The sequence below is a fragment of the Zootoca vivipara genome, chromosome 11 (genome assembly GCF_963506605.1).
Source record: "Zootoca vivipara chromosome 11, rZooViv1.1, whole genome shotgun sequence".
NCBI classification, from domain to species: domain Eukaryota; kingdom Metazoa; phylum Chordata; class Lepidosauria; order Squamata; family Lacertidae; genus Zootoca; species Zootoca vivipara.
This window is the reverse complement of record NC_083286.1, coordinates 41627627-41651393: the sequence shown is the minus strand read 5'-3', so window position 1 is coordinate 41651393 and position 23767 is coordinate 41627627. Positions and strand designations below refer to the sequence as shown.

The following is a 23767-nucleotide window of genomic DNA, read 5'->3' as shown; positions in this document are numbered from 1 at the left end:
TTATGGATAATTACTTGTGTTTATTGCAACCAATGTGAATTTAGTTCCTAAGATGTTTAATTGCATGAATATTTAAATATTTAAATATTTAATATTTAAATACTCAGCACAATAAAAGAATAATAGTTAAATTAAACCCTAAGAATATTTGATAAAGGTATTGGATAAAGAATAGTGGATAAAGGTAAATAGATGTTTTGTTGGGTATTTATGCTTTACAATACTTAATATGCGAAGCCAGAAAGTTATATCAGTATAATTTATTATATTTTGTCCTTTGAAAGTTTGTGCATTGAACCACTGCCAGCTTGTCAATAGTTTTATACTTCCCTTTTCATAAGTATTTGAGTTTTCAGCAGATCTGTTAATATTTAACCATACTTTTGAATATGTACTTTATGAACATCTTCAAAATATCCAACGTAATAACTTATTTTTAGGGCGTGGTTCCACTGAAAATGCAGCTCCTTGGGGTCGTACGTTTGGAGGTATATATCTCTGTATATTCCCATTTGTGTTCCAGGAAATATAAATTGTATTGGGCTCTCTAAATATGTCTCTTAATGTTGTGCATGCACACATTTTGTTTTTCATAGGGCACAGTAATGTAACTTAATGTTGGTCTATGTCTTCACCGCATGTGTGGTGGTTTTGGAAAACAGTTGTGGCCATGAGTAATGCTGTGATACTTCCCTGAACACTTTAAAATTAAAAATTCTCTTTGCCTGTTGGAGGGGTGGGGAGCCTTTTTCAGTCTGAGGCTGCATTCCCCAATGACCAACTTTCTGGGGGCCATATGCCAGTGGTGGCATGGTCTAAATTAACATGGGTGGGCCACCCTACATTGTGTTATACATGCAAACACACATAGCATGCATGCACCCACACATCCAGTGTTGCACATTGATCTCACTTTTCTATACAATTAGGCTAGGAAAAGGTGTTCTTATTGGAGCCAATACTGTACAAATTTAACAGGGGTGCCGATTTTTGGGAGACAGAAGTCACAGTACAGGGTGAAAGAAGGTTAACCTTTTCATCCATCACCATGTCAACTGTGACATTTCCCCTGAAATGGCTACCCATGCAGTGTTTAGTTTAGGAAAAAAGCCTCTGATCAGCTGTACTAGGTGAGTTTTATGAAGCCTAATTTTGGCTGTAGCGAGAATGACTGCTGGCCAGATGGGAAGATGAGATCCCTTTGGTATGCGGGTCAGAGTGTCTCAACTCCTGGCCTAGAGCATTTACATACACCACTTTGTATGGGAAAGAGCATAAGAGATACTTAGTGAATTCTTTCATTGTGTTGTGAGCCAGGTGTGCACACATATACCTTTGAACAACTGCACGGATTAGCCAATAAGTCATTACGTAGTTAATTTGGAAGCTCACTATTCCTTATAATGCCAGTTTTAGGCTCTGGCTTCATAGTTTGGCTTGTTTGGAAGCCATTCATCATAGTTTGAAGGGATACCTGGGCTGCAATCCTAGCCCCATATACCTGTGAGTAAGCCCCATTGCATTCAGTAGGCTTTCTGAGTAGGCAAACATTAGGATTGTAGTGTTAGTTGCAAAAAAAAATCCTGGGTTATGTAAAGGGAAGAGAAAAATGGCTGTATTAAGTCAATATAAGACCCAACTAAATGCAGGCAATTGGCTGCATTCAGAAATAACATTAAATAATGGTCAGAAGTGCAAGCAAGTTTCCCACTTAGCAAAGGATGGAAGTACTGGGTATTTGGTCAGTGCAAGGGTAGACAGGCACACAAGTTGGGTGCTAATCTCTGCTGTTAGTACTAGATCAAAGTTTAGCAATGTGTTGTAATAAGGAAGCATTGCAGTGATGTGAGTACCGGTAATTGTTTTGCATCAGTGTCTGAACTGAGCCATAGAACAGGCTTGCAACACACAGTAGGCCAAACTCTGACTTTGCTGAGGCCACACAAATGTCTGGACTCTCATAGGAGCTTGTAGCAGTTTTGCTCTTTACCAGTCCTTACTGCTGCACCGTGCTGAGCTAAAGCTAGAGTTCATAGTTCTCTTCTTGCTAACCACAAGCTGTAAACCTTGTCTTAGTTCAGTTCAACACAGCTTGACAGTGAAAAGGACAACTGAAGAGCAAAGTGACTGCAGGGCCCTCTGGGAGCCTGCACAATGGCTTACCATCTTATGCAAGCTAGTTCATACTGAACAGTCTTGAGTACAGTGGTACCTTGGTTTATGAACTTAATCCGTTCCGGAAGTCACTTCTTAAACCAAAACCGTTCTTAAACCGAGGCACGCTTTCCCTAATGAGGCCTCCTGCCATCGGTGCCCTTCCACCGCTCGGCTTCTGTTCTTAGACCAAGGTAAAGTTTGCAAACCAGGACACTACTTCTGGTTTTGCGGAGTTTGTAAACCGAATAGTTCGTAAACAGGGCTGTTCTTAAACCGAGGTACCACTGTATATCTAAACAAAGTAAAGAAAGTAATTGCCTGTGGTAAACAAATCTTTTAACATTTGCCAGGTGTTGGTGGAAAACCAAATGGAGAAGACAAACCAATAGGTGGATTTGGAAGTGGAAGGAGTTTTGGAAACCGAGGTAGTTTGTTTGGTCAAACTTGTGTTTATCACATGCAGGTGCTGGTAGTTGCTGGCATCTGCAATTTTATCTTAATCCTAACCACACCTTTAAATGTTGAACTAACTTGGTCAAATAGTTCTAATTACTTCAGTGACTTTGAAAAAGCTCTAGTGTGCATAAAGTTATTTGATAAAAATGAAGGCATTTCGTGAGAGAACTGATAGTGTAATTTGATAAAAAGATATTCTTACTGGTAAATGTAAATCATGATAAGTGAAAGCAGTGTAATGCTTAATATGAGGATGCTTCGAGCATTAATTCTGGTTCAACTGAAACATGTGTCTGTATATCTTTTACCTGTGGTTCCAAAACCTTTCCCTCCATGGACCACTGGAAAATTGCTTAGGGTCTTGTTGAACCACTTAATGATTTTTCTGCCAGTTGTAGCAATTTTAATACATTGTGTCAACTTAATTGCATTTAATTTAATTGCTGCTTTTATTTTTTGTAATGCAATAAAAATAAAGATACAATTAAAATCAACCTAAATATTTAATGCAGACATGCTGCAGATTACCAGGATGAAACTTGTAGACCTCTAGTGGTCTGTGGACCACATTTTGGGAACCATTGCCTTGTATTGTAGGGTCTTTTTTGCAGGGGAGGGGGAGTGAAATATCAGTTTGAGGCTATAGCCCTATGGACATTTACCTGGGAGTTGCCCCACTGAATCCAGTAGGGCTTACTTCTAAGTAGATGTGCATTGGGTTGTGCTAAAAATGTATCAAAAAGTAGAAAATAAGCAGTTTACTTTTGGCATGCAATATAGTCATTTGACTTTACCTGTTTCTCTGCCATATTAATTATGTATTAATGCTAGGTGGCCAGTGGATACAATTGGCTAAGAAGAGGGAAGGACAGGCACTAGTGAGGGATAGAAATTCTGGGAATAAATGCTAATATTCCTCAGGGCTACTTAAAATATTCATGTCTGCTTTGAAATGTAAGTGAATGGAATTGTAGAATGCTTACCTTTCTCTTGCTTTCTACAGCTACATCTGGAAATAGATTTGAAGAAAGGAAGTTTCCAAGCTTTGAGAGAGGTACAGTTGCAAACCTCCTCAGACTCATCTATCTGTTGATTTACTTTAAAATCTCATTAAAATATATTTTCTAGACTAAATACAAAGCAAGACAGTTATAACATACTGCATAGCCCCTGTTTTACCATGGAAACTGCCTGGGTTGCCTAATATGATTACCTCTGTTGGGAGAGGGACAGGAGGAGTGTGCCCTGTTAATTCTTGAGTTTTCAGTAACTGTTGATAATATTGACCATGATACTTTTCTAGATGGCTGTCTGGACAGGGACAGCCTAACTTCTGTTTTCTAAGCTCTGGTAACCTAGGTTGGATTACTGCAATGTATTATACATGGGGCTGCCCTTGAAGATGGTTTGGAAAATGCAGAATTTGGCCAGAATTTTGTTTGTTGTGGGACGGTCTGAACATAAAGCAGCAATTCTGACATGACTGCTTAGCTATCAGTTTCCAGGCTCAGTCCGAAGTGCTAGTTTTGACCATAAAGCCTTACACAGCTCTGGACCTCAGCGTGCTTTCTTTCACTTTTGTGAGGAAATAATAACCCCACCAATAGTACAATAATATTTGCACATGTTTGGTATAGAGAAATAAGTTGTGATTGTCTGATGAAGGGTGGTGTACAAATCTAATAATAACAAACACCTGTTTTTTTTAATAAATTGAAAGATAAATGTAAGCTTTGCTTACATCCTTAAAAGAACCTTAAGTATCTTCAGAATTTTTTATTGCTTATTTTTTTTTGTGTGTCATAGAAGTCGTTGATGATGGTGATCAAGAAAGCCAGTCAAACAGAGGAGTTCCTAGGAGAGGAGGTAAAGCCCTAAAAACAACAAAGCTTAGAATTCCCATGCTTGCTTTTTTCTTCCTTGCTGGTTTTGGAACATAAGTTCTTTGAAGATCAGAAAGTTATTGATCAAGTACTGTTGTATTTTTGTTCTCAAGGAATGAGTGCTGGTGGCAATAGGGGTGGAAGAGGATCTGGCAGAGGAGGATTTGGGCGATTTGGAAGTAAGCTCTATAGTTTTTAATTGTGTTGGTAACCAAGTAAAATGTAATTATTCAATCTAAAAATGAGAAAATGTCAGATGGGTTTTATGGTTAAGATTTTTTTTTTTAAAAAAATACCTTACAGAAATATTCTTATTGGGGAGGGAAAAAAACCTTTACATGTACTCACTGTCTTTAAGAGTCATTAGTTACAAACAGATTAAGACCAAGATTTGTTTTTATCCCAGATGTATATAAACTTTTTAAATTGTAATGTTGCACCAGAACAGGATAAGGATTACATGGCGAAATGAGCATAAGAGATAGGGGGAAATATCTCAGTGCACATCTGGGAGAGAACTCGCATACATAAGGGTGGTGTGAAGAAAATGTGGCAGTGTTTCTTAATAACTTAAACCCATGCATTTTATAAGAATAAAAGAAAAGAACCACAGTACAAGTTTATTTCAAATTGGTCTATCCTTAGTAATTAATGTAAGGTGAACTATGAACTCCACACTTTCAAAAATACACTTTTTCAGTATTTGAGCCAAGTAGGTATGATTTAAGTTTTTATTAATTTAATATCAGTCTGTATTATAATTGTTTTACTTGGTAAGATGTATTTTTAATACTAATAGTTGTTTTTTAAATACTAGTAGTTCATGTGGGCTGGAGAGTGCTATTTTTGAAAAGTTGCTTTTAACATTTAAAATATTCTACCATTGCATGAAAACCTTTTCAACCTGTTAAACAGAATAAATCCTTATGTTTGGGTTCAATTATAACAGATGATGAAAATGAGAAGCAAGATAGAAGACAGACTTTTGGTGGATTTGGTTCTAAAAGAGGAGGGTTTGGTGCTTCAACTCGTAAGAATTAAAAGTGAAATTTGATATATATAGTTGGCTTTATTCCCTTTGTTTCTCTGGTCGTATTGATTTCAAAATTGCATGGAATTGTTGGCAGTTGATGTGACTAAAATGGTAGATTATAGACATGCACAATCTAGAAACCAACTAAATTGACTGGTGATTGGTTTTACATTGCGCTTCATTTGTAACCACATTCTTCCAATTATGCATTTGTTTTTCAGGTGACTCTGAAAATAGAGGCAGAGGAGGCAGAGGTAAGAATCCACTGTTCACATAAATACATTCCTATTTTGACATTTTTTTGTCTCTAAGCATAACTGTTTTGTTCATTACTCACCTTGGTCCCTGATAATCTGTCTCAATCCGGCCAAGTCCCATATCTGCTCACTTGGAATTCCTAGCTCAAGGATCTGCAATATAATTGCCCAATCCTTTTAAATTGTATTGTTAAAACTGCTTTATCTTTAGCAATTCCTTTCAACATTTTAAACAGGTGGCTACAAAGGAAGCAACGAAGAAGTAATTGGAGGTTTTGGAAGAGGTATGTGTCTGGTGCGATTGAGTTTTGGATATATTTTTGGGTGTGTGAAGTATAGCATTGTTTGTGTGTGCGATTGGGTGTTCACAGGCTGGGAGTCTGGATTGGGATATACCTGGGAAAGGAGAGCAGGGGGAGAATGGGTATGATGCTCCTGTTACAGTGACCATGGGCAAAGAAAGATATGGTGCTTGAAGGAGGTCACTGTAAGTGTAGAGGGTATACATGTGTGCAGGCCATTCCCTCTTCTGGCTCTCATATTAGGTTCCTGATTCCTTAGCTACTGGATCCTCTACTTTTGATTTTCTCTGCAGCTTTTGATACCTTCAGCCATGGTATTGTCCATGACTGACTCTGTGATAATGGGGTGTTGGAGTCACTGTATTGTATTAGTGGTTCCACTCCTTCCTGCATGTTGGGTTCCAGAAAGTAATAATGGGAGTGGGGGCAACAAGATACTACATTGTCTCCAATACTATTTAACATCTGTTTAAAGTCATTGAAAGTGAATCTGAGGAGATTTGAGGCACCAGTATGCTGCTAATGTTCTACTTCTCTAGCACATCTGAGTTTAGAGGAGCCATGCTGGTACCTGGATGAGGGCCAATAAACTCAAAGGGAATCCTGATAAGATGGAGACCCTGTGAGCAAGTGAGGAACTTGTTTGTTTTGGATGGGAAGGAAGGGAGGGGCCAGCATTCTAGGGCTGGTCCTTGAGCCATCATTGTCACTAGAGGCCCAGATGACCTCAGTAACTAGGAGCACCTACTGGTTTTGATCACTGTGCCCAGTTACTGAACAGAAATAGCTTGATCCATGGATTGGTAACTGGATGATTGGACTAGTGTAATGTATTGTGTGGAATTTCCTTTTAACAGGTTCAGCTCAGGACTAGGTTAATCAAGAAATTACTTTTCCAGCCTGGTCAGTAAGGTCTATGGAAATGGCCTGTTGGCTGTACTATGACCTGGTTTATATTAGCAGGAATTCCCTGTAGCAGCAACTACCTATTCCCTGTGGAGAGGTGGCAACAAACTGTTACATGCTTTCACTAACAATTAAAGACTCTTCACTGTGGTATTTTCCTAGCTGCTAATACTAGTTCTTCAGTTTTGAATTTAGTGATAATGGCTTTCTGGAATGTTAATTGTGTTGTATTTTTTAATTGTTGTGTAAATTGTTCTGTATTCTCTGAATGAAAAGCAGTATGCACATTGCAATAATAAAAAATTATTTAGATATCAGCAACTTTTAAAAATATCTGACTGTTTCCTTCCTCTACTGATAGTGTTTTCTTCCAAACATTCATTTCACTTAAGGTATGAGGAAATCGGATGGTGATTCAGAAGCAGGTGATGGTGCTGGTATGTTAAATTAGAGCAAATTAAGTGGCAAGAGATATTAAGAAAATTGATAGATTACTGATGTTCATGAACATAAAGACAGCTCCCGCTTTTAACTTTTAAAATACCTAATGGCATATTATGACCAAAATATCTAGGGCATTTCTACCTTCCTTTGGGGAATCAAAATTAAATGGCTGTGATTACATCCAGATGTCACACTTTCAGGTGGCTATTTCTTTTTTTGCTTTTTCACAGAAAAAGGTTTTAAATATCATAGTACTTTCAAAAATGATAGGTAATATATTTAATTATTTAATTGTGTGGGTCCATTCTCAAATCACCAATTATTCCCACTCTTGATTAGTTTTACTATTACGGCCAGTATTCAATACTGTTTTCTTGTCATGCATACATTTAAAATAGTGCATATAATTGGAGATGTAAAACAATCTGAAAAGCATTGTCACGAAATGATTGTGATGGTTGTGAAAATGAAGATATGGTTGTGTTGTACCCATAATTTATGTTACTAGAAATTCTGTGCTCAGATGGTGGCATCCAAATAAATGCTTGTAGACATGTACTGGCACAGTGGGGCTTATTCTTCATCTATCTCCCTGCAGCTCATAATGTGCCCCCAAAATCTGTTCCAGAGTTTGGGAGATCCTCTAGAGCAGATTGTGGGGGTTGAAGGGGGAGTATTGAAACTGGAAATTGCATTCTGCAAGCAGATTTCCAGTGTACCAAGCAAGCAGACATTGGTGAATGTTGCCCAAAACATAACGAAATGGATAAATTTTGTATAGCTAGCACACTTGCTTCTTAAGGATTAAATTTAACTTGTACTCTTCTATTTGTAGGTCCAAAGGTGACATACGTACCACCACCACCACCAGAAGAAGAAGAAGCCATCTTTGCACATTACCAGACAGGGATAAACTTTGACAAATATGATAACATTCTTGTGGAAGTTTCAGGACATGACCCCCCACCAGCGATACTGGTTAGTGCTACTGCTTTAAATATTTCTAACAAGTAACTTCGTTAGTCTCAAGAGACTGAACAGTTGTGCAAAGTTACCAAGTTTTGGGTTGTTTGATACCGATCTACTTACTTAAATATTGGACTATAGTCATAGGCTCACTTGCTGCTTTGACTTCTAAAAGAACTACTTAATTCAACTTGATTTTTGTTTTTTCTTGATCTTAAAGAAGTTAGCAGGTCAAGATTTTCTTCTTGAACTCTTTAGAACTGTAATCCTTTCACCTCATATTAATGTGAAGAAAGTCCATTGTAAGGCACCTTTCACACTGAGTGCTATTGATTGGTTTCAGCTGTACTAGCAGTTGATTTTATGTTACAAGGTTAAAAGAAAGAAGTGGTAACTACTAGTGTGTCCTGTGCTGCGTTTACAGTTTTCTGTCATGTCATTTTTAAATGCCCAGGGATGCCATATAAAGAAACCATTGTGTGTACAGTGCTCTTTTTGCCAGACTCTGCAGATTTGAAGAGAAATTTCATGTACCAGCAACCTGTTTTCTCCTTTACTGATTTCAGAAATATAGTGACATAACTGATTTTGTTTTATTTTTAAAAAGTGGATCCATGCCCTACTCTGCCCAGCCCCACTTCATCCTATAAACTTCAAAAATAGTTATACAAAAAGAATCTGTAAGACTTAAAGTGTTAAAATTAGTTCCTGTAATTGATTAGCTACATTTATATTGCTCTCTGGACTATGTAGATACAAAAATGCTTAGGGAAGCCCTCAATAACATGCTTTTATTTATGAATTAAATCCTATGAAATAGTTCAAAACATCTGAACAATAAAAACATAAACAATAAGACATATATAAACCATTTCAAAGCTGATACAGACTGGGATAGACTTTTTCACTGAAAAGGCTTGTTGAAAAGGGGGGGGTGTCTTCAGTAGGCATTGAGACTGCAGCTGTTGTGTGTAACCGGAAGTTCCAAAGAGTTTAAGCTGCCGTGCTAAAGGTCTGCTTCCTACATAATATAGAATGGACCTCCTGGTGAGATGCTATCTGCAGGAAGCCCCCTGTCTTGCAAACTGCAGTGAATAGTTACAGTTTACAAATGCTTTGCTATTTTAATAAAGAGAATGGATTCATCCAAAGGTCCTTGGTTTAGAGGTATCATTAAGTCTGGCCACCTGCTCAGTTTTGAGGTTGCAGGTTGCGTTAAAAAAAATAAGAACACATAAGGAGAGCTAGTGGTAAGTCCTGGGTTATGGTACTCTTTCTCCTAGAAAAGATGTTTTTTAGCCTCTGCCTTGCTATTCCAGAGACAGTGCAAAACTTTTGAACTGCCTTTTTATTTAAAAAAACATTTCTGTATTTCAAGGACAGTACTTAAGGACCTACTGATTCACTTAAATTCTACTCATTTGTTGCTAGGGATAACAAGAAAATGCTACTTTATGTTCTTTTTGTGCTTTTTTGATGCTAGTATTGATCTGCTTAGCTTTCTCAATTTTATTTGTTTTTAACATGTCCATTCTGTTCTTAGACCTTTGAAGAAGCTAATCTATGTCCAACATTAATGAAGAACATTGCTAGAACTGGGTATCTTAAACTTACTCCAGTGCAGAAATACAGCATTCCTATTATAATGGCAGGACGTGATTTAATGGCATGTGCCCAGACAGGATCTGGGAAAACAGTAAGTATAAAATGATGGATTCTGCTATTTGAGGTGGAGGATTTGAGGCCGTAATAATAATCTGACACTTGGATTTATAGCATTTAATGTTATTGACTTGGCCCAGTGGGTGAGTCTGTCTTGGCACTTCAAACCATTCCCAAGATGGACTTGAAGCGGTGATTTCTGAATCACTGGTAGGGATCCATTAATGAACTGTGAGAGTCTTAAATGGTGGGTCAACAAAAATACATTCTCTATGAATGTTGAGTATGTTTGGGTACCAACCAAAATCCCATTATGGTTTTGTCTTTTAAAAATGTATTTTTGAAGTGCCTATAACTCATCTTAATTTATATTATGAAAACCTATTAGAAAAAAAGTTGGCTTCGTACAAACATAAGAAAATAAGTGTCACTTTCTAGAAATACTAGAAACTATATTCATTGTGAAAAGAGTTGTTTTCACTTAATAAACACTTTATCAGGCTAAATTGGGTTTTTCCTACTTTAAGCATGTTACAGATAGCATTAAAAACACATAATGGACAGTATTCCATTGTGGTGCCTTGCAACATTTTAATACAGCTCCTTTGCTGCTGCCTTTAGGTATTTACTTTAGTTCCATCTTTTTTTTAAAAAAGTATTTTTTATTGAAGATTTCTTGAATTGCAAAGGTGAATCTAAAGTGAATAAACAGCCTCATTTTTGGTATATTGATGTATTGTGCTTTGATTATAGGACTTGGAATAAAGATTCAAGGAAGAATTATCCTAAATTTGCCTCCCAGAAATGTATTTATTTATTGATTGATAGGAAAAGAAAGATGCTGGACCATAGTCACCTAGTTATTTATGAACATGTTCTGCTATTTTCCCTTTCTGTAGGCCTCTTTACACTGAGATTAGAGAACATATCCTGGGGTTTTCCTTTTTTGGGGGGTGAGAAACTTGTTAACTATAATATATTTACCCTTTAGGCAGCTTTTCTTATACCAATTTTGGCTCATATGATGCGTGATGGAGTTACTGCCAGTCAATTTGAACAACAGCAACAACCAGAATGTATAATTGTAGCTCCAACTAGAGAACTGATAAACCAGATCTTTCTGGAATCAAGAAAATTTGCACATGGGTAAGTGTTTGAACAAGCTAAATCTCAAAGATAGTAGTGTGTGTTCAGTAAGTAAGTGAATTTGTAAAAGTGCTGTTTGTGTAATTAAGGAAGCCCCGCCAAGTTGGTGTGGTGAAATGTGAAGCTGTGTGGTAAAGCAAGTTGCCAAATGTTTTCTGACTCTTATTACTCTGACATGAGCAAAATGCTTTCTTCATAAATATGTATACTGTACTGAAAAAGGGGAAATTGATGATAAACATGTGAGGGCAAAAACAGAGGGGGAGTTAGGTGGGCCAGTTGGCATAGGCCCATGATTTTGAGGAGGCCTACTCCCAAGTACCCCGGTAGAGGCAAAGGGGGGCCTTTGGTTAAATGGGACCTACATTTCCAATTTGGCCTGGGCCTATTACCAGCTTTGCATGACTCTGAATGTGTTCTTGAAAATTAAACATCATAGCAAATGGCCTCCACAAGCTGCATGTTAAATATGGATCTGACCCTATAAGAATGCACTTACTAGGCCTGTTTGCATTGGTCTATGGAAGGCAATGTAAACACCTGAAACTTCCCATCAGAAATAAAAAGTAGTATTGAAAGCATTGAGACATGATCTGTAGGAAAGTCATGGTCTGTTTTATTGCAGATATATGCTGATACATACTGCTTATTCGTGGAACCCTCCTCTGGTATTTCATAAGAGAAAACCAAAGCAGAGCATTGGCTTAGCATTGATGTGCACACCAGAGCTTGTGGTTTGTTTCTCGCAAACAAACCACAGGTGACCCCACAGCAGCTACATCATACTGATGTGTAAAAGTAATAACCATTCAGGAACTCGTATACTGACTCCAGTATGAATTAATATTGGATATATTTAGATATCCCAGATTCTATTCCTATATAGTCAAACCTCTGTTCTATAAGCAATACTTAAAATGGTTAACATCTTATTAGAGTGACAGAGTTATCTTTACCATGCAATATATCTTAATGTTCTTCTGGAATTCAGTCTTGATGGAGCAGACATTGTGTTGTATTTTCTTATATTTGTTTTTTATTATATTTGTTTTTTTCATAAATTATTCAACAGTCTTTGTTCAAATATTGATAGCTGTGTTTTTTAAAAGAGTAAATAGCCTGCTTGATTCCAATATCAGATTAGCAAAATGCTTTTTGCAAATTCAGGGCGTGTTTAAAATGTGATCATGTAACTTTGGGTTCAATCCATCAAACACTCCTGCAGTACAGTCTCCCTGCATTTTCTGTGAGTTTTCCTCATCATGTGGAATTCAAGCACTGTTAAAATGCACAACGGGCATGTAGTTGTTCAGGGGATTTTATATTCGATAAATAGATTAAATTTGTAGTACAGGAGATAACAAAGCTGCATTATCTTCTTTTTATTTTATATTAATTGTTAAGGCCATGGTGTTATGTCAATAAGTGGGCATTGAGACATTGAAATGTGTTCACTATTATCACTAAATGAGAAATGCAATATTTTTTCTTGTGTCTAGAACTTGTATAAGACCAGTTGTGACTTATGGAGGAACACAAACAGGTTATTCACTTCGTCAGATAATGCAAGGTTGTAATATATTGTGTGCTACCCCTGGAAGGCTTTTGGATTTCATAGGCAGAGAAAAGGTGAGATCTGTGTGCTAATGTTTTTTTCATAAATTGAAGTGTTTTCTCATTATAACAAATATTGATAATCCACTATATAATTAAAAAAACCAAGTGGTTTATAGTAATATTTAGAACAAAACACGGAAAATTTAAAATTGGAGACCCATCAACTAAGTGTTATGGAAATACATTTTAATTGCCTTTATGGCACTGATTTACTTCAAGCGGTCAGACAGATAGGCACAAAACAAATATAAAGTATTTTGTTAAGGTTGGCCTAGCACTGACCTAGGCAGAAGAACAAGTGCTGTGCTCTTACTGTATTACATTACTAAATTATCTATGTTGGTAATAATAATAATTGTACCCCGCCCATCCGGCTGGGTCTCCCCAGCCACTCTGGGCGGCTTCCAGCAAAGATTAAAATACAATAAAATGTCACAGATTAAAAACTTCTCTAAACAGGGCTGCCTTCAGATGTACAGTGTACAGTTGCTGTTTGCAACTTGGTTCCCTGTGATAAAATACAATGCTTACCAAGGTTGCTGCTGAAATGTGCATGTGTTAGCTGTAATCTCGAGTCAATATGCTCTTGCAGAAGCATCTGCTGTCATAGAACTCTAGTGGAGTAAGTAGTGGAGTTTTCTGTGGGTAACACTGATGTAGCTGTACTGTGTGTGAAGTGAATCAGTTCCTGTCTAAATGTAGCAGCCTGACATCTGGAATCTACTGCTGCCGCTAGGTGGCAACCATGTTGTAGAAGTTAATGTATACTTTCATGTGGAGTTTAATTATGCTGAGCGTTATAGCGAAGGGAATAGGATGGACAGTGTTGCAGATACCATTTTTTTTTAAAAAAACTACCATGTTAAGTTTGTGGAGTCAGTTTTCTTCATTTTGGGGTTAACTTTAATTTTCTTTAGATTGGGCTGAGCAAGCTACAATATTTGGTGTTAGATGAAGCTGATCGTATGCTGGATATGGGATTTGGCCCAGATATGAAGAAATTAATTTCATCTCCAGGCATGCCACCAAAGGAAAAACGCCAAACACTAATGTTTAGTGCCACTTTTCCCGAAGAAATCCAGAGGTATGTTCAGTGGCAGAGCTTCATGCTCTGGCACTGGGGGGTGGAGAGCATGCGGGGGGGGGGCAGCCGCGATGGCACCCTACTGGGATCGCGCTGCTGGGGGCGGTGCGCTCTCCCTGCACTCCTCTTCCTCCACCAGTGGGTATGTTCATTTTAAAAACATGAATCCTAAATTTTAAATCACTAATAAGAGTGAGAACATTTCAACATGAGTTTTTCCAAAAGGTCAACACCTGCGCATTTAATACAAGAGACATTTATTTGACTGTTACTCATATGAAGAGTCACTGTCAATTGTGCAAGTTGGTTATGTTTCAGAACACAGTATTGGAAAATGCATTTTCATGGTGGACTGCGTATAATATGAACATAGAAATGTGTTTTGTAGAACTAGCTGGCTGAAAGCTAACTTTTGCTTTCTTACATATACACTAGAACAGGCACCCCCAAACTTCGGCCCTCCAGATGTTTTGGACTACTGTTCCCATCATCCCTGATCACTGGTCCTCTTAGCTAGGGATCATGGGAGTTGTAGGCCAAAACATCTGGAGGGCCACAGTTTGGGGATGCCTGCACTAGAACAACACCTTACTATCCAAGCTTTCTCTGATTCTCCTAAACTTAACTCTTACTTCCAAGTTAACTTGATTTATTTGTTCATTTTAAAGGCTAGCTGGAGAATTCTTGAAGGCAGAGTACTTATTTGTTGTTGTTGGACAAGTAGGTGGAGCCTGCAGTGATGTTCAGCAGACAATACTTAAAGTGAATCAGTATGACAAGAGAGAGAAGCTTGTTGAGATTCTCAACGGCACAGGTAACTACAGTGGTACCTCGGGTTACAGATGCTTCAGGTTACAGACACTTCAGGTTACAGACTCCACTAACCCAGAAATAGTACCTTGGATTAAGAACTTTGCTTCAGGATGAGAACAGAAATCACATGGCGGCAGTGCGGCAGCAGCGGGAGGCCCCATTAGCTAAAGTGGTACCTCAGGTTAAGAACGGACCTCCAGAACGAATTACGGTAAATTTTTAAACTAAGGTACCACTATACCTTGTAACTGGTCTCTTAGAAAGATAATGAAATGTAACCAATCAATACAGATTTTTGTTACATTTTAGTCATCAGCTCTTAGGCCCCTTGAAACCAAAAAGTTATGGAACTGGGCAATACAGTATAGTGGATTTTTTTTAAAAAAGTACTATGTGGAATGTGTAGATGAGATCATTAGAGAGATACAAGATAGCCTGCTGGTTGGTCAAACCAAACTTTTGGACCAGGGTGAAATCAGGGCTAAAAGTATAAATTGTCCTATTCATCAGTAAAATAACTCTTATTTTTATTTGGAATAGATTTGTGCAAATTGTATCCTTCTCCCTAAAATATTTAGGAATCTGAAATGTTGTGTATGGAAAACTATTAATTGTTGCCAACCAAGTTTACTTAGGCCCACGACCTTCAGTGGGTATATTCTAACTTCAGTGGGCCTATTTGGAATGTGTCTAATGTTGGATACAACTTTATGAGAGCAGAACCATGAACTATAAACCTTATTTATGGATTGTACCGTAGTAAAAAAAAAAGTATAATGTTGCTTAATCCAGATTGCTATATTTAGGAAGTTAATGAGAGAGGTGTTTTACTTTTCAGATTGGCCTTGGGTTTTAGGGTTTTGCAACACCCTGATCTCATAAAAAAATATTGTCCTTTCCTGAAACACTGCCAGTCATTCTACTATCCATTGTCTGTTTGTCTAGCTATTACAGAAATAATTGGAAGTGCAATTTGGAATTTTGTATTTTTTCTATGCTTTTATTTGACTTTATACTGGTTAACGTTTAAGATGGTTGCTGTGTGTCCATTAAAACCTATTTGTGTAGGCTACAAGTCTTGCTTTTGCATCTTACCATGACTAGTTGTTACTGTCTGAAGATTTCAGAGGCAGCATGCTTCTCAGTACCAGTTGCTGGGGAGCCAGAACAGGAGAGAGTGAGAGTGTATGTGCCTTCATAGATTGCTTCTCGGCTTCCCAGAGTAATCTGATTGGCCTCTGTGAGATGCTGGACTAGGTGGACCCTTAACCAGATCCAGCTGGACTTTCCTTAATATAGTATGGTGGGGATTACTAGAAACTACTGGCTTCATTCATTCCAAGCATGTAGCTGTACTCTGTGCCAAATGGTAGAAAGTTATATGGTGAAGTACTATTACTCATAAAATGCCTAAAATTACTAAACATTGTCCAAAAAGCTGAAAATAAAGCAGTCCTCTCAATCTAAAGCTAAAGATGATATTTTAAGGAGGGTTACTTGAGAAAAGCTGGGATGAGTAAATGTCTGGGAGCTTAACGTAAAATACTGAAAAACAAAGAAATTAGATTTTTAACAATCTTACTAATATGGGCATCAGAATTACTACTGGCACTTGAAAGCTATTGATTTACTATTTTATTTGAATAGATATATCTTAACATTATGTCTGTCTTTATAAAGGTGATAAGCGAACCATGGTGTTTGTGGAAACTAAGAAAAAAGCAGACTTTATTGCAACCTTCCTTTGCCAAGAAAACATAGCAACAACAAGTATTCATGGGTAAGTATATATTCATAGTCAATCATGATTCAATTACTTTTAAAGCACCCTATAAGCTGGTGACATTCAAATAGCTAACTGCATTGATTATTATTATTATTATTATTATTATTATTTTAAAGAGAGAAAAGTTCTTTCCTTCCATCGGGGCAAAATGGTTCTTTACTTGCCCCATTATATGGTATGTCTGTTCTTAATAATTATCCTAACCTTCAATTTGCCCTTTTTATTGCCTGAAGTGTATATTACTTTGCCCTTATTTTCAATCTATCCTACCATTCTTTAGTAAGGAGATGCCAGTTCATTATAGCCTCAAGACACTATATAAAAGTATTGGTTTCAGAAGTATGCTGTCTTAATGAAGTAGCAGCATGTCTTTAATGCACTTGAGGTAGCTTTTTTATGTTCAGGAAGGGCTTTGTAAGGTATGAGACTAGTGGCTTCAGCTTATTTGGAATAGTGTTCTTTTTCAGCTTCAGGGTAAACATATGGGGATATATTTATCAGTACAACTAGTGTGCTATTCCATACAACAAAAAAGTATCCTGACATATCATTTCTTTGTCAATTCTAAAGTGGTCTTTTTCAAACACAGAAAAATATGCAGGCATTGTTTCAAACCTCTGGGCTTGCATAACTTGGTAGGTGCACCATTCCATAGTAGGGTGCAATGCAGAATTTTCTGTGTATCTAGATGACTTGAAAACTGCATTTGCACCTTGTACCATACCACGGTTTATTGGATTGTGCTCATTTCAAAACCCTGAGCAAAAAAGTCTTAACGTGCACACTCCCGTTTCCTCCCATACAGTAAGGAGAAGGGCTTCTGATATTTTTACTTTTTACCGGTAAGTAATTTAGCTTAGAATTATGCTCCCATCAGAGATGCTTGTTTAAAACAAGCTTCATGCCATGAGTTTTGGAACAGTCATCTCTGGTTTGAACATAACACTGAGATGAGTTTCTTTAAAGTGAAACTTATTTCATCAGTATGCTACCTCCTGGTTGTAGAAGGGGAGGGAAGCTAGTTAAGGCTTATCCATATAGCACCATATCATAAGTCATTGGGTCATGGATAGAATGCCTCACTTAATCAAATATTGTTGGAGTGGATGTCACACTGTTGGCACAATTCTCCTTTTCTCTTATGTGAAAGACTTGCTCTGAGGAGGTTTTGTTTCCCCCCACCCGCAAAAAATGAATATAGAGTAGACACAGGTTACAAAAGCAAAACCAAGAACAAACCCTGACTATTTGCCAAGAGTTTTGGCTAAACTTCTATAGGTATTATGTACCAAACCAGCCCAAAGACACACAGGAAATCTTTTCAACAGTACGTAGGCTAGAGCACATGACACAAGCAACTTACACAAGGTATCTTCTTTACAACTGTTTGTTTTCCTGTTTCTCTCTCTATTGCTTTCAACATTTTAGATTGCAGTTGGATCTGGACTTTTAACTCTATGGTCTTTATACTAATCCAAACCTACGTTCTCAGTTGGTTTCATTTCTTTCTTCCTGAATTTACTACCTGTTTTATTTTGGATGTATGGCTACTTCCCATGCATAAAGGTTGGTAGCAAAAGACTTGTTAAACAGTTGTGCATGCCTGTTTTTCTTGTAAGGCAACATTGCCACAAGTGGACAAGCAGCAGTGGTTTGTGCTGTATCTGAGCAGAAACTCAAAAGTATGGCATGATACTGGACTTCAGCTGCTTTTTTTCAATGTACTCTTTGCTCCCAGCTTGGTACATGAAGCAAAATTACCAGCACGTTACATGCATATTAATACACATTTGCCACTTTCAAACCTAGTGGAGATTCATACACATTTGCCACTTTCAAACCTAGTGGAGATTCATACACTTTTGAGCTTGGAAAAGGGTAGGTACTCTCCCCCCCCAAAAAAAATAATGTTTTCAGCTTCTCAAAAATTCTAAAAAAGTAGTGAGGTTCTTGCTGCCCTGAATATTTCCAGTTGTTGACAGCTTGACAGAAAGGAGTGCCACAGCTCCCCACCCAGTTTGAAGCTAGTGAAGAGTCTGGAGCTCTTGTACCCAAAGGCCTATAAATAAAGTATAAATCTTGGGAGTATAAATCTTGGCTGGACTCTGAATTGAAGTGATTATGATCTTCTAAATGGTTTTAACTTTTATTTGTGTATTTTGATACAAAGTCAATAAAACATTGTTTTTTGAAATATGAGATATGCTTTTGTTTAATTAACTTTGAATTACCCTAAATATCTGCAAAGTTGGCCCCTCCTGCCATTTATCATTGCATATTAGCTTTTAGTGACATATTTAACTTGGTAAATATGCATTTGAAGAAGAATCTTGCTGGTGTTGTTTGCTTGTGTATTAGAATCGCTGAACTTCACTCAGAGATGTAATTATTTTTCTATTTACAGTGATCGGGAACAGAGAGAGCGAGAAGAAGCTCTTTATTATTTTCGTTCTGGAAAATGCCCTGTTCTTGTTGCTACATCAGTGGCAGCAAGAGGTCTGGATATTGAAAATGTTCAACATGTCATAAATTTGGATCTTCCTTCCACAATTGATGAATATGTTCATAGGATTGGACGAACTGGGCGTTGTGGTAATATTGGCAAAGCAACTTCTTTCTTTGATCCTACTTCAGACAGTCCTATTGCACAGCCTCTAGTCAAAGTGCTTGCAGATGTAAGTTATTTGTTCTGGAAATTTGCTTTTATTGTTACTACTAAACTGAAAGTCACAAAACCAATGACACACTATCACATTTCTTTGAAGGCTCAGCAAGAAGTGCCAGTGTGGCTAGAAGAGATTGCTTGTACTTCTGGTGGAATTGGTTTTAGCAGTCCAAGAGGAAACATGTTTGCATCTGTTGACTCTCGAAAGGTAAATCTTAAGCAGAACCACTGATAATGATTGAGCCGAAAACTTTATTTTGGATAATGGGTAATCTTGAAAGTTTTTAGGGTATTGAACACTTTTAAACAAGCTGCTCTCTGAAGCACCTCAGCCCCCTCTCCCCATTTTAACATCTCACTCCAGGAAGCTTTAATAAACGGGGGGAGTGCTTCAAAGAGCAGTTTACCCAGCCACTCTCTGCAGCACCACCTCTGTTAAAGATGAGTGGGAGGCGCATCAGAGAAGAGTTTGCCAAACTGCTCTCTGAAGGGCCCCTCTGTTAAAGGTTGTTTCAGCTGCTGCACAAGTAAGTGGTGCTTCCTAGAAAAAAGGGAAAACAGGAAAGCTGATCCTTTCAAAAACTTGCTTTTTTATTCACCCTGAGAGCTGCATTCAGCAAACCTGAGCCAAATTTAACCCCTGCTCAGCATGTGTTTCCAGGGGGAGGGGGGAAATAACCCATTTTCCAAGGATCAGCCTTCCTTAAGCGATTCTCCCACCCTGGGGATGCAGGGAGAAAAGACATCTGCTTGCTTTCTCTGCAGACACCTCTTCCCGGGGAACAGGCATATGCAGCAGAAGCAAGCAAACAGTGCTTTTCTGCTGTTTCCTGTGAGGTTAGAAGCAATCTGTTACTTCAGGTTCTAGATCATAGGTGGGTGGGAGCTCATCATATTTGCCAGAGTGGGGCAGGGGCTCAGGGGTTTTCTGTATACAGATGCTATTTTCTTAAGGCTCTGGTTTATTAATGTAAGTTTAAACAAGTTTATCACTTGCCTAGAGATGCTAAAACTAGCAGTGGGAACGGGAATTAACTCCCTTTAATGTGGTGTTAAAAACTAGTTTTTGTGTTGGAGATTTCTCTGTGGCATTTACTCCAAAAAGCCTCTGTGTTGCCAGTTTTCAATCTCTCAGCAGTAATATAATATCTTGAGTGGAGCATAGAAAGCCTTCATATTGTTACAGGACTCTCTTGGTGATATGAGCACTCTGTGTAATGGCAACAATCCATAGGTTCAGGTTCTCTATAGACATAAACATGCTGCAGTTATCAAGAAGGTAACATGTATTTGCATGTATAGTAAGTAAATTTGTATCTGACAACTTACCAAATGAAAGTATCAATGGTATTGCTATAAGTTGAGTTTTGGCATAGTTTGTCATTTTCTTAGGGCTATTGTGCACAAGACCAGTTTGTAATGTAGTATATCTCTGAATACAAATTAAACAGATAAATTGAGAACTTTTATTTATTTATTTATTTATTTATACCCCGCCCATCTGGCTTGAGTTTCCCCAGCCACTCTGGGCAGCTCCCAATCGAGTGTTAAAAACAATATGGCATTAAATATTAAAAACTTACCTAAACAGCTGCCTTCAGATGTCTTTTAAAAATAGGATAGCTGCTTATTTCCTTGACATCTGATGGGAGGGCGTTCCACAGGGCAGGCGCCACTACCAAGAAGGCCTTCTGTCTGGTTCCCTGTAACTTCCAGGGCAGTCTCGAGTCGGTCGGCTGCCCTGGCGCTGAGGGGTGGAGATTGCTCCGGCGCCCTTGCAGGGCACAGCATGGTTTCCGCGCGGCACCCTGGCTCGCCGTGCCACCGGGGGTCTACCTAGAGCCGGCCCTGGTAACTTCACTTCTTGCAATGAGAGAACCGCCAGAAGGCCCTCGGCACTGGACCTCAGTGTCTGGGTTGAACGATGGGGATGGAGACACTCCTTCAGGTATACAGGACCGAGGCCATTCAGGGCTTTAAATGTAAGCACCAACACTTTGAATTGTGCTCAGAAACATACTGGGAGCCAATGCAGATCTCTCTGTTACATGGTCCCGGCAGCCACTCCCAGTTACCAGTCTAGCTGCCGCATTCTGGATTAATTGCAGTTTCTGGATTACCCTCAAAGGTAGCCCCACGTAGAGCACATTGCAGTAGTCCAAGCAGGAGATAACTAGAGCATGCACCACTCTGGCGAGACAGTCCACAGGCAGGTAGGGTCTCAGCCTGCGTACCAGATGGAGCTGGTAGACAGCCGCCCTGGACACAGAATTAACTCGCGCCTCCATGGACAGCTGCAAGTCCAAAATGACTCCCAGGCTGCACACCTGGTTGTTCAGGGGCACAAACCACAAATGTGGAAGTGAACTATAGAGCTTGTTTATTTCAGAATATTTGGGGTTCAGTACTGATGGCTATAGGTTTTCTGATCTCTGGGCAGCCAGAATCTGGCAGGTACTTTCTAAGGTATAAAAAGAAGAAAAGCAATCATGTTGTATACCTTCTCATTGCAATATATAGTTTTGAAATCTGCTCAACTTTGATTTAATGTAGGTTTACCATGGCAAAGAGAATCACCACAGCGGAGGAGGTGGAGGATTTGCAGCATCAAATATAAGTGCACCGGATGAGTCATGGGATTGAGGCTACCATCTGTCATGGAACAACATTCTTAATTTACCATGCTAAATCTTCCAAACAAGATGGTTATGTGTGAAACTGGCTGGTTTCTAAACACATTTATTTGATTAAATCCCTGTGATTTCAGTGCGACTTGCTTCCAAGTAAATGTGCTTAGGATTGTAACTTTAAAATGTTTGAGAAATTGTTAATGTTCTGCCCCCTGTTGTTCAGGAAAGGTGATTGGGATAAACATACAGAAGTTTAATTTGTTTTTGAATTACTTCTTTTGCTGGTCTGTTCAATGGTTGTGTGAAATAACACTAGTTTGCCACAAGGAACTGTTGTAAATTATTGTAAAAAGACTTAATAAAAACTTAGGATCATGTTTTGTGCGTTATAGAACACACTACATAATAATCACACTGCCCTGTGCTTTTTGACATGCAATAATCACACTGCCCTGTGCTTTTTGACATTAAGGGAAGGAGAAAGTTTAACACTTCCTGCTTTTCCCTAATTCCCTCAAATCAAAAATAGTACCATCATGGCTTTTATGATGGTTACAAATTGACTGCAAACAATATTCATGATCAAAGTGGACTTTTGTGCATTGGTGTGAATGTTGGCAATGCACCCTGTATTTTCTGTTCTCCCCTGCTGCACAGTGTTCTTTTCCCCCTCTTACATTGAAAGTACATTGGAATTAAATCTTTCATCTAGTACTGTACACAACTGCAGCCTGCTACAGTGCAGGAGTTTCCTTTTGATGACATTGCAGATACACATCACCCTGTTTCCTTAGCAGATTGAACTGGTGCCCAGGACAAAAGTTTCACAATACATGTGAAATACATGGTTTTGTCACACTTGGATGTAAGAACATACAGGTGAGCTTGACAATTTAGCAAAGATTTTGACATTTTCAGTAATTGTATTTTATCAAAAATACGCAAGTACAGCCTGAAAGTGCATTGGTGACACTTTCAGCAGCTAACACTCTGTGGCCGTGATTGAATTGCAGCAAAGCACCCATACAATTAGCACAGTCAACACTGAAGTTTTCCTGAGCAAATCTCAGAGGAATGAACCTCATGTAAGGTGCTTGTGCAAGCCTGTATATACTTCATATCCATTGGTCATTTTAGGCACCCCAATACTATTGTGAGGGCCATTATGAAAGTTGTAAGAAGTACATAAAATAGCCCTTCAGAACCTATTCAGAAGATACTAAAATCTGAGAAAACCAACAAAGTAACCATAGGAGCCTAGGGACCGAGGTCCCTTTACCCCAGCTGAAATAAGCGAGGGGGCCGTCAGCCAAAAGTTGATCGGCATTGCCATTCAGATGGGGTTCATGTGCCATGTCTTGTGATTGATTATGTGGGGTTCCCCCCCCAACAATATTTTATTGAAGTTGGCATCCTTGAATATAACTAAATTTCTCACACAACAATATATTAAGTTCTTGGTTGAGCAGTGCCCTGAATCTGAAAAGCATCTCTTTATAAAGAAATGAACTGCTTTCTGCTCTTAAAAAAATAGGCGGATATGGCTCTTCACACTTATTATTCCAGGCTGGTGCAAAAGACAACTGTCTTTCCCCTCACAGTAAAAATACAATAACAATTTGAGGTCCTTTCATGTGTCCTGTGGTTGCCTTGCTCGGCCTAATAGTAAGGCTAGCCCTCAGGGGACTTTCACAAGAAGGACTTTCAGGACTCTCTTCACAAGAAGCAACATAGCAATTTTGTTATGGATGAATTCCTCTCTCTGAAAGAACATACTGGCAAAAAAGCCATAAATTACGCCTCAGTCGCATCATTCACCTCTTTAGACGACGATGATTTATTAGGGGGGAAATCTTCACAGCATATTTAAAAATATACATATAATACAATAGAGGCACATTCACCAAAAACAAAAGACACTGCAATTAATGTTTTTATAAACTCCCATAACAGGAAGGCA

The 23767-nt window shown here is 38.3% G+C and overlaps 1 protein-coding gene across 8 annotated transcripts in view; it reads left to right on the top strand.

The window, feature by feature from the left end:
- DDX4 (DEAD-box helicase 4) overlaps positions 1–22611 on the top strand; it is a 28264-nt gene extending 5653 nt beyond the window's left edge. For 3 of the 8 annotated variants that reach the window (XM_035100463.2, XM_060280299.1, XM_035100462.2), the window contains exons 4-22: positions 441–488; positions 2508–2582; positions 3617–3667; positions 4420–4479; positions 4610–4675; positions 5446–5526; positions 5751–5783; positions 6023–6070; positions 7387–7431; positions 8274–8416; positions 9948–10100; positions 11058–11212; positions 12712–12841; positions 13747–13913; positions 14582–14727; positions 16407–16506; positions 18917–19187; positions 19278–19385; positions 21731–22270. In XM_035100463.2, the coding sequence (XP_034956354.2) occupies positions 441–488; positions 2508–2582; positions 3617–3667; positions 4420–4479; positions 4610–4675; positions 5446–5526; positions 5751–5783; positions 6023–6070; positions 7387–7431; positions 8274–8416; positions 9948–10100; positions 11058–11212; positions 12712–12841; positions 13747–13913; positions 14582–14727; positions 16407–16506; positions 18917–19187; positions 19278–19385; positions 21731–21820 (1970 nt within the window). In that variant the 3' untranslated portion in view covers positions 21821–22270. Of the gene's footprint in view, positions 1–440; positions 489–2507; positions 2583–3616; positions 3668–4419; positions 4480–4609; positions 4676–5445; positions 5527–5750; positions 5784–6022; positions 6071–7386; positions 7432–8273; positions 8417–9947; positions 10101–11057; positions 11213–12711; positions 12842–13746; positions 13914–14581; positions 14728–16406; positions 16507–18916; positions 19188–19277; positions 19386–21730 lie in introns of all 8 variants that reach the window. The other 5 variants (XM_035100459.2, XM_060280298.1, XM_035100458.2 and 2 more) reach the window with 3 other exon arrangements.
- The last annotated feature ends 1156 nt before the right edge of the window (positions 22612–23767 follow it).